Source organism: Chlamydotis macqueenii, chromosome 4 (assembly GCF_036417535.1).
Source record: "Chlamydotis macqueenii isolate bChlMac1 chromosome 4, bChlMac1.mat, whole genome shotgun sequence".
Lineage (NCBI taxonomy): Eukaryota > Metazoa > Chordata > Aves > Otidiformes > Otididae > Chlamydotis > Chlamydotis macqueenii.
Genome location: NC_141559.1, coordinates 60,538,592 through 60,550,435, shown reverse-complemented (window position 1 = coordinate 60,550,435; position 11,844 = coordinate 60,538,592). Strand labels below are relative to the sequence as shown.

Sequence of the window (11,844 nt, the reverse complement as noted above, 5' to 3'; positions counted from 1 at the left end):
TAGCAGTGAGATAAAATTCCTAACTTTTACTCTCTGATAAACCTGTAAACTACAGAGCAGTCCAAAACTAGCCCCATAGGTGACAGGCACCCCAGGGGTGCCTCTGGCAGACAGAGCCAGTGGCATCCTAACAACTCACTGCAGGCACAGCAGCCCAGAGCTCTTCACAACAAAGAAACAAAAAAACGACGACACAGCTAAGCCCTCCCCATTAACTGAAGAAATCTTTGGGGATATCCTTCCCCCACTGGACAGATTCTTGGATAACATTTGCAAAGCCTTATAATGCAGAAATTGTGTCTCAACTCGAGTCCCACAGTAAAGGTAAACTCTGCAGGAATACGCTTTGTAGACCTGAGCTGGTCAAACCGACCCCACACTGAAGAAGTCTGCTGAGGCACAAAACATATTAGTCAAACTGCTCCTCTGAACTGGAAGCCCAAAATAACATCTGGGAAAAAAGATCTTTTTCAAAGAAACCTTCCAAAATAGTAGCCAATATTCAGCTCAACTAAAAGAAAAAAGAAAACAAAGAGATTCCAGCTCATATTTTTCTTCGGAATTTGGATTGTTTCCCTCCCCCACCTAATAAATGAAAAAAACCACACAAATAGAAACAGGTGTTATCTTAACACAATTAGTGTAAGTCATGCTTACATGTCAGCTTTACATCTATGATGGCTCCAGAAGTCTAACAAGGTAATGATGAACCTGAGATTTAGCGAGATTTTAATCCTAGTCTTCCCACTGTTATAAACCTATACATATAACACCTGTGTCTCATTCAACTTCATTTTGCAGATCAGAAAGTAAACACCAGGCAATTCAATAGCTTTCATATCAGAAGACATACAGAAGTATTTTTTTTAAACATTTTTATTGATTTATTTTTTTATTAAAAAATCCATTGTCTTTTTTGGAGAAATATAATTTACTCAAATAATTACTATTTGTTCTCTGAAAATTACACTTTCTTTACTATTCCACAACATGTTACAGGAACAATAAAAGATCAGCAGCCATTAAGGTATTGCAACAAAACACATTTATTCTGCAGGTCTGAAGTCAGTCTGGCATGTGTAGTGCAACACCGCTATGTCACATAATTGCCCCAAAACTTTGATACCTCTTTGAAATCATTAATTGCAAATTTAATTTCTATTTTCTCAAATAAATTTTCTTGAGTTAACACTGTCACCATACAGTGTGACTCCGTGGATGTGCACATAACTGTATGCACACATACCCATATTCAAGGTGAGTGTTTGTGTATAGACACATACAAAACCAAATTTAAACATATTTTAGTAAACATCTTTTCTTCTTTAGGGCCCTTAAACAGCAGCCATACAGATACTTTATTTGAAATAGAACAAATGTTTCCGTAGTCCTTAGATTCAATAAAACAGGACATTTTCTTCATGGAGATACTCACTTCAGCGCACAAAACCCTTCCATTGCTCCATTTATTCCATTAGTGTGGGGGCTTAAATGATGCATGAGGCTTTCAGCAGAGGTGAATGTCATTTTTAAGAACCCAATAAAAAGATAAACAATACAGCAACCATATCTCAATACCGAAAAATTTTTGCAAATAAAAGTACAACTATAAACAGTACATTCAGGTCCAGCCTCAGACAGAAAGTAAAGTAATTTCTCCTGATGGCATTAGGCCTCGATTCAAATCAGCATTTAAGAACGTGTTTATTAAGCATGGCTTTAGTCAATAGAACTGAAGTTCAGGCTTATATGCTTTCTTGAGCCAGGGCCTCAATAATTAGAAGAGGCTCAACTACAAATTAAAAGTAGCAAAACAGTCAATAGTGCACTGGGAAAATTAAAATCTACAAACTCATTTCACATTTAACAACTGGTCAAATATGGTAAGTGCAAAGTCTGAAAGACTCAAACTTGCTTTGTCAGTGCTACATTCCAGAAGAATAAATACAAAACACTAAAACATTTGGGTTTGATCTCATTTTCCCTGTACTTCCGAGCAAAGTTGCCAGATAGATTGAGTCATTTGTCTAATTTCTTCAATCAAACAGATTATTTTTCCAATTAAGCTGCTCAATGCAATCAAGAAGAGAAGTAAATGGTCTGAGAAATGTTATGGCACCTGTGACTACCAAAAATAGAAGAGGGGATAAGTGAGCACACTGCTTCTATATGGGAAGAAATTCAGTAGCAACATAAAGCATCCTCAAAACTGTCCATTAATAAAAATCAAACATCATTGATGCTGATTAAATTGAATTTTTCCTCTGAAATTTTAAGGAATTAGGAGACTATTTAAAACAATTTCAAAAAAAATTAGATATAGTTTAAAATTCTCTCTTTTACCCTAAGAGGTCTAGCCAATTCCAATCAAACCTGAGGAACACTAAAGGCATTAACAAGTTCTTAAAAGGCTGGTGAAAATCTGTGGCAGACCACAAAAAGGACAGCAGCAAAATAAAGCAGATGCTGATATTAACGCCTCCCCTGAAGCAGAGGTGCAGAGTGAGCTCACTGGATCTCTGCTCTGTTAGTCCTGCTGCTTCACCAGAGAGCATCTGCCACACCTGCACACAGCCTCAGCACAGCCGTGCTTTTTGCCCGCCCAGGACAAAGTAAAAAGAGAGATGCTACTCTTCCAGTTCATATAACCTTTTAAACTAGATGTTGCTTTCAAGACTTCTTTCTGTCATCCTCAGTGTTCTCTCACTGCTTAGATGTCATCATCAGATGCACAACATATAGACACAGTTTTGAGCCACAAGAACTAATAGGTTGTCTTATCTACTACATTCCTCTCCCTTTTGATTTTTTCACACGCTGCTCTGCCAGAGGACAAATCTAATTTGATACTGATTTTATCCTTAAATAAAAAAAAAAATTACATTTCAAAGTAGATGTTACTCATTTCTATAGTGTTAGACAATTAAAAATATTGCAGGCCAACAGTAAGAATTTCAGTCCACATCTTGTCTTCTTCCCAAAAATAGCTCTCCAGTACTTACAGGATGATACAGAATATAAACAGAGGAAAAGCTTTAGATAGTACTTGGAATTATTATATAAAACAAAATCTGCAACAAAAAATAACAAAATCCTGGTGTCATTGCACCAGGAAAACTTGCGAATTTCAGGAGACTTACATAATCAGTTCAATCTTAAATTATAACATGTGACACACAAATATACAAAATCAACTGCTGCATATAAACAAACTATATTTCCTCTGCACTGTACAAACTACTCACAGCAAAGAGACTACTTTTGCCCAGAAAATACACCCACATGTGTGCATATATATAGAGAGAGATATATAAAAATATACAAATTCAGACTCAGGAAATCAGCTGGAGGTTTCATCATGAGGTGCTCTGTTTTTCTGCAGCACTGTACTTAGTTCCTGAATCACATTTGGTGGCAATTTGTTATCTGATTCCAAAGTAGTTTTGTTTGGTTTGTTCTTATTTTTCTTCAGTGCCTTATGTGGTTTTTGGTGTAGGTCGGTCATCCCTGTACCTACATCCCCAGAGACCATGCTCCGATGCGTTTTTGCACGATTTCGCACTTTCTCCTCCTTCCGTTCCAAACACTGTGCCACAACAGATGCTTTTTCTTTCAAGTTGCTTCTTTCTTCCAGAAAGTAATTTTCAGGACGCTCACCAAATCTTTGTTTCCCAGATTGCAGTTCTATATTCTGAGCAAACAAGCAAAGAGAAGTAAGATCATTCACATTAAGACAACATTAAAAAATATTTAGATTGCAATTTTTGCTCATTAGTTTCACATAACAGTTTAAAAGAAAAATTGTTTTTAGTCAAGAGCTGAGACAGCACAGTTAATAGTTTTAAATTCCACAATTTTTGTTATTAACATTTAGTAAGCATTTTTAGTGAGTATATTTTCTCAATTAGTGATACTTCCAAAAATTACACAAATCTTCCAATTAAATGCAGCCTGACAACGAAGATATTCATTTTCACATATTCACAATTTGATTTTTCTTTCTGCCACAGCAGACTGAATTTTAATGTTTTACAGCAGATCTATATACTCTAAAGAACTCAGAATTCTTAAATGGAACAAATACAACTGAGAATGTTGCCATTTTGATAACTTAATGGCTGAGCTACATGAATGTACAAAAGGTAATTTTACACGATCACAAACATTTTCAGCAGCTCTTCAGTACTACCTAATAAATTATAAAGACTGTCTGCTTTTTCAAATTTTGGCCAGCAATTTTAAGTAACATACTCTGAACTCAGATAAAACAACAGACTGATGGCAACTGTTGCATATTGGTGAGCTGTTTTCAAGTTCTTAAGCTACAGAAAATAAAAGGTAAATCAAATGCTGCATCTAAATTCACAACTAGTGTGGCCCATTTGGAGCACATCTGCACAGTGAAAGAAAAGTGCTGAGAACCTGACATCTACCCTGACACCACTTCAAGATTGTTGCCCCTCGCCTTCCCCTGCCTTTTTTTTTTTTTTAAAAAAAAAAAAAAAAAAAAAAAAGCCTCAGACTAGCTTTAGCTTTCTTCTACTGGCAGAAAGCCTATGTTTGGCTGCAGTGCATTAGATATGCTCCTGCAGAACATCTTCAACTTCAGTTTCATCTGAAAGCAATCCAAGTTCACATGCTCCAGAACCACTCCACAGCAGAGAGGAAAACACAGTAACTGGGAACAACTGGAAGATTTGCTCCTGAAGTGCACTCCTGATACTAACTAGAACACTCATATAGATGCATCTACACTAGCTGTTCTCTAATGTCTGAATATTTGTTCATGTTTACTTTAACATATATGAGGTATCAAGATTCCATGAGACAACTTGCTCATATGCTATGAATGAATAACTCCATAAACATCCAGCCAAACCGAACAAGTGTCACACAGGAAACACAAAAAGAACCCAAGTCTCCCTCAGCTTTGAGTATCGTCTAGTAGTCAATAAAAATGTCACACATGAAAGAATAATTCCAAGATCTCATTTGCTTTGAACTGTAAGGCTTTTCCACAAAAGGAATTATCTGCCTACTACAACACCAACTGAGCGGACAGAATACAATAAATTCCTCTACCACTCTCATTTGCCTTATAATGTCTTACAGTGACATTTCTTTCTTCACGAGGACAGCGAATGTAAGCCCATTATAAAAAATGAGTGTTGATGCAGCAAATTAGTTGCTGTGTAGGAAGAAAAATAATAAATATTAAATGAGTTTGCATTGAAGAGATCAAAGCTATAAAACAAAATCTAAATTTGCGCAGTTTCTTGAAAATTCACCTGAGCTGGCATTTGTTCAATATTAAAAGAAACAACCATTTGAATGATATAAATCACAATTTTTAGAGAAGCACATAAAGGGTTATTATGTTGATATCACTTTTGGCATTAAGGAGGTTGGTATTTCTATTTGCATTCACCAAGACTGAAAACTACCCATTAATAACAAAGCACCAGTGGTCATGATACTCAAAAATTTGTCCCAGAACAACAATGCACTCGAGTTCATACTGCTACATGAGTTACCACTGGTGTGTGCTATGGAGCAGATTTTAGCTTGCCTGAAAACTCCTAAACTCTACTGCCATCAGTAACAACTGCTCTCAATTTAGAATCTCCTGCTATCTATTGCTTTACCAACTACAATGCTGTACAATACTTCTCCTTAATGAATCATATTATATATTTACTTCCCACCACTGTTCTACTGTTCGTTCTACTTTTGGCTTTCCACATTAAAAAAAAAAAGTGTGTTTGTTGTAATGTTCTAGTATGTAATTTTGTGTTAACTTTCCTAAAGTACACAAATATCCTTTGCATAAAACCTCTCTAGATCCAGTCATGGCATAAATAATGAAGACTGTGATCTTCTACTTTTCAGTTTAAATGCTGACTTCCTCTAAGTTGCAGTGTACAAAACATTAGAGTCCTTCTTAATGAAGCACATTATCAACAAAATTAATTAAAAAAAATAATTCTAGTACTATAAGGTATTAAGGATTTTAAATTATGAAGCTCAAATCCAATAAAACCCTCATCCTAGAATGTTTGAATTTGTAGCCATCTCAAATAATGTGTTAGATATCCTAGAGATCTCAATTGTACTGCATAAAAGACAGGTAAGAGATACACCTAAGAGTTATGAAGTTTTTTGACTGACAAGACCTATGATTTACTTTCATGAAAAAAAGTTTAAAAATGCAAACATTAGAAGGAACTTACCAAAGAATTGCAAAAATACTTCTGACAGAAGCAAAAGGACAAATTAAACAAAACAGGAAAATCATAACTGTATTCACACTGTATTACACTCACTTGGTAAGGCAGAGCAGAAACCAGTGGCTCTGAGTGGTGTAACACACACTGTATTACCTACCTCCCCTCAAAATCTTCTAAAACATGCAAGAGAGAATACTGCATACAGTCAAAAGGACCAAGCTGCTTTGTTTGCACACTTCTCTGCTGCATTCAGATTAGTTATTTCTATTTTTCCGAAGCAGAACAGTGCCTTCCCTACCACTGCTTCGTCTCATGTGGAAGTAAGGCAAGTAAGTCCTCCCCACAGGCACCAGTATCTCTATGTAGATACCAGAAATTAATCTAAAGCTAATATAAGGCTGACATATCACTAGTGCACTTAATGTAGTGACACTGAGCTCAGTCTCTGCAAAGATTTGTAACTAAACCCTCTCGTTGTTCTTTGAGGCTAATAATATTACAAGTCAAATTTACAACAGTTAGTTCTATCTGAGCTTTTCCATTACATTTACAAATAGACAACTGAAACAGTGTAGTTATTTTATACAGAAGAAAAGATACGGTAGAATGCACATGCAGGACAGTTTTCAAGGACCTTATTAATATAAAACTGTAATAAAGTGTACTGTAATAACATGCATTATATTTCCAGGTAAAAGTCCTATTTACTTCTAATGAACAATCATTGCTCAAAAAAAAAAACCCAAATACAAATAAAAATCCACTACTGATTTACTGAACAGCAGAAGAGGTGACACAAGTTTGGGTCACAATGTCTTTTTACATCAAATTGTCCTAACTATTCCTTTAATGACAAAACAATGAACAAAGACATTGATAATAGGAGCATCAACATTTTATATTTATCCAACTCTAGAGAGTTCATTATTACTGGGCTACTTAAAAGTATAGTATCATGCTTAGAAGTTCTACATCAAGCTTAATCCCCACTTACTTCTGTACTCCCTCTGATTTTACAAGTGGTGTTCTCCTGTTGAATGGGAATTAGTGGCAAGCCTCCAATCTTTGGACTTTTAGTTATAGACTGTTTTCTTGCTTTCCCAGCAGGTGGCCATATATCTGCATGCTGAAGAACAAAAGAATCCTTATTTTTGGTGTGCAATTTCATAAATAAACAACATCCTTCTGTATGCAAAACTCTCTTGGAAAAAGCTCTCTACTGCACAACACCATGCCCTCCTCTTGTGGGAGAAGGGGGAAAACACCATGGTGCCTAAAATAACGTTAATATTCTGTAAGCACCACACAATATTGAATGAACAGAACCAAAATGTCCCTATACAATTTTCATGCATCAAACATCTTCCATCCATATTATGTATCAAGACAATTATTTTTAAAGAATAGAAAATATCATCAAACAAGACACACACATTGACTTGATTCACAATTTCAAAATTCCATATAAATATGCTTTCAAGAGTCCCAACAAAACCTTCTGAAATAAAATAAAATTACCCCACTTTGCAAACAAGTGTTTCAAAATTTATATGAATGATTTAGGAAAAAATCATTGCATAACCCACAATAACAACATGTGTTATCCAAAAGGAAATTGCTTGACATTTTGAATGCTCCAAAAACACAATCTACAAACAAACAGATCTGGCTTCAATAATAGTCTTTGCTTTAGCTTTACTGAAAAAGGTCAGTTCTGGGGAGAACTCCAAAGTGTGCAGCTTCATTCTGAGTGAAAAAAACATGACTGGGAAAGAAGGCAAGGAAAAAAAAAAAATCATTAACTGATTATTTCAAATAAAGCATTAAAATCTCTTTCAGTAAAAGGTTTATAACGAACTTTCATTAGTAGATCATGTAGAATTTCGTATGTAAAAATTTGAGCACATGCACATGGAGGTCAGAGTCTTCTGGTGCTATTAATGGTAACCAGAAAGATAACTCTGAGGACCAGGTAGTGGAAGAGTACTTTCCTGAAAAAGCATCAACATGAGATTCTGTGAATCAAAGAGGATGTACAAGGCCTACAGAAGAATACTTTCTAAAGCTTGAAGATGAGCACATGAAGCTAAATCAGCACAACTCCAAAGGAAATTAGCAAGCCAGAACTGCAAAGGAACCCTAATAAAAGCTGAAAATGCTTCATATATATATTTACAAAATATTAATCCAAAGCATCAGTTATAATAAACAGTAAACAAGAAATCCTGTTTGAACACAAGAAAAAAAACAACCTTTTTTTACCATGAGAGTGGTTAAACACTGGAACAAATTGCCCAGAGAGGCTGTGGAGTCGCCAATTACTCAAACCTGACCGGACACAGCCCTGAGCAACCTGCTCTAGCTGATCCCGATTTGAACAGAAGGATCTGACTGGATGATCCCCAGAGGTTCCTTTCAATCTAAACAATTCTGTGATACTGTCCAAATCTGTAATAGATTTCTTTTCACAGGAGTCGGGATCTTCAGTGCCCCTTTTTTTTTTAAATGGAATTAAATCTCCCAGATCCATGGAGTAAGATGCTATCTCTTCAAGACTGTAAACAAAAATCCAGCTGTGAGGCTGTCATCATACTTGCAGGTGGTCTGCAAGTAAAAACAGCGTTACTATTACAAAGCCATCAGAATCAGTGATTACTGACTTAGAATAGTAGCCTAGAAGTCAGAAGCCCCAGTTCCAAATCTAGAAAAAGTATTTCATAGACTCACATCTTTACAGAATAAAAAACTCTCCCATGTGGTCCTGACCAGGGTGATGTAAAAGTCTGTTGTAAGAGTTCTCCCTAGTGAACATTAGGAACATTTTCTTCCAATGAAACACTGAGAAGGTATTACCTGAAAGAGCACGTCTTGCCAACCAAAATCAGTTTACTGTGGACTAAGATACAAGAAACAGATGCAATTCAGAAAGCGATTGAGAAACTTTAAATCAGCTTCTGAAAGAAACTGCCTCCTTTTATTCTCAGCAAGCCTAAGGAAACATTCCCTGTTAGTTAACCAGCCAAATTTCCCTTCTGTGTCTGTAATGTTTCTTAAAATAGAACTCTGGGAAAGTATATCAGAAATACTAGCAACATATTAGGCCACATAATAAATGTATTTATTCATAGTTTTGACCTATCTGCTCAACTGCACCTCATGGTAATATAACATGGCTCTCTCTTGTTGATCAAAGGCAAGGAACTGGAAGAATATTATTGTGTCCATCTTCATATAAATTAATTACTTCCAACTGTATCCTATTAAGTGATTTTGTACAAAACTATTATAGAATTGAAGAATCATGTTTCAGCCATACTTTTCAGGATGATTTTGCGTAGAACTGAAAGAAAAAAATGGTCTTCCTTCAAACCCTCTTAGTATTTACCAGCTTGAAGTACAAGATCAATAACCTCTGCGCTAACTTGATGTTCTGTATCAACACTACTCTTGTTACTAGATTACAGTGGTACCTACACTTTACTATTTATATTCTCTGCACTATTTATACTACAGGAATACACATTATAGAATCATAGAATCATAGAATGGTTAGGGTTGGAAGGGACCTTCAAAGGTCATCTAGTCCAACCCCCCTGCAAGGAGAAGGGACATCCCCGACTAGATCAGGTTGCTCAGAACCTCATCCAGCCTGGCCTTGAACGTTTCCAGGGATGGGGCATCCACCACCTCTGTGAACAACCTGTTCCAGTGTTCTACAACTCTAATTGTAAAAATTTTTTTCCTAATATCCAATCTAAATCTACCTCCCTCTATCTTAAAACCATTACCCCTCGTCCTATCGCAACAGGCCCTACTGAACAGCCTATCCCCATCTTTCTCGTAGGCCCCCTTGAGGTACTGGAAGACCGCTATCAGGTCTCCCCGGAGCCTCCTCTTTTCCAGGCTGAACAGCCCCAACTCTCTCAGCCTGTCCTCATAGGAAAGGTGCTCCAGCCCTCTGATCATCTTCGTGGCCCTCCTCTGGACCTTCTCCAACTGGTCCATGTCCTTCTTGCGTTGGGGGCTCCAGAACTGGACACAGTACTCCAGGTGGGGTCTCACCAGGGCAGAGTAGAGGGGCAGAATCACCTCCCTCGATCTGCTGGCCACACTCCTCTTGATGCAGCCCAGGATGCGGTTGGCCTTCTGGGCCGCAAGGGTGCATTGCCGGCTCATGTTGAGCTTCTCGTCCACCAGCACTCCCAAGTCCTTCTCCTCAGGGCTGCTCTCAATCCATTCCCCACCCAGCCTGTATTTGTGCCTGGGATTGCCATGACCCAGGTGCAGGACCTTGCACTTGACCTGGTTGAACTTCATGAGGTTGGCACAGGCCCACCTCTCCAGCCTGTCAAGGTCCCTCTGGATGGCATCCCTCCCTTCCAGCGTGTCGACGGCACCACACAACTTGGTGTCATTGGCGAACTTGCTGAGGGTGCACTCAATCCCACTGTCCATGTTGCCAACAAAGATGTTGAACAGGGCTGAGCCCAGCACAGACCCCTGAGGGATGCCACTCGTGACTGGTCTCCACATGGACATTGAGCCGTTAAGCACCACTCTCTGAGTGCAGCCATCCAGCCAACTCCTTATCCACTGAGTGGTCCGTCCATCAAAGCCATGCCTCTCTAGTTTAGAGAGAAGGATGTCGTGCGGGACAGTGTCAAAAGTTTTGCACAAGTCCAGGTAGATGAGATATCTGTTGCTCGTCCCTTGTCCACTGATGCTCTCACCCCGTCATAGAAGGCCACCAGATTGGTCAAGCATGATCTGCCCTTGATGAAGCCATGTTGGCTGTCACCAACCACCTCCTTGCTCTCCATGTGCCTTAGCATGGTTTCCAGGAGAATCTGCTCCATGACCTTGCCAGGCACAGAGGTGAGGCTGACCAGCCTGTAGTTACCCAGGTCTTCCTTGTTCCCCTTTTTAAAAATTGGGGTTATGTTCCCTCTCTTTCAGTCATAAGAAAAGAGGGAGGGGAAATGTAACAATAGTACTACTGTCTTAGTGATACGAATTACTAATAAAATCTTATTCTGCACAGGCACTGAGGAGCACAGTAACGTAGATTTATCTCCCTCTTAATTGCACAGGATCATTAAATGTCAATGTCTTAACACTTCAAAACCTACTTTACAATATTTTTCAGTTTGTAATCTAAGCTATTCCACAGACAAACAAAATGTGCTGCCTCCAATCTCTCTAACATAAAGGTGTTCGAACACTCTGATAAAAGATGCAGTAAAAGACAAGCTATCTTCCCTAAAGATTACCTCAATTTGGAAATTCTAACTAGAAATAACCTCAGTTGACATTTACAGTTTTCTGGTTTCAAAACAGGATAATATGATAATAATTGCCTGCTGCTGCATGATACAAAACATTTGGAGATCTTACAGTAAGCTTTTGCAACATGAGCCATTGTATTCCCAAGAAGCTTTTCACTCTATATTTAAAGCAGTAGATTTTAATAAGAACAATACAGCAAATCTGCATCGCTAGCACTTAATTCCTCATGTAATGAAAAGACTAACAATTATACTGATGTCCATAATGCTGATTAAAAAAAAAACCCACAAAAACAAAACCAAACAAAAACTCCAGAAAGAAAAAAAAAAAA

The 11,844-nt window shown here is 37.6% G+C and overlaps 1 protein-coding gene across 1 annotated transcript in view; it reads right to left on the bottom strand.

The window, feature by feature from the left end:
• Window positions 1–1,022: 1,022 nt before the first annotated feature.
• Window positions 1,023–11,844, bottom strand: part of ARAP2 (ArfGAP with RhoGAP domain, ankyrin repeat and PH domain 2) — a 132,611-nt gene continuing 121,789 nt past the window's right edge. The window contains exons 31-32 of the mRNA XM_086747225.1: window positions 7,222–7,353; window positions 1,023–3,691 (exon numbers count right to left, since the gene is read on the bottom strand). Coding sequence (XP_086603351.1) covers window positions 3,341–3,691; window positions 7,222–7,353 — 483 coding nt within the window. The 3' untranslated portion in view covers window positions 1,023–3,340. The remainder of the gene's footprint in view (window positions 3,692–7,221; window positions 7,354–11,844) is intronic.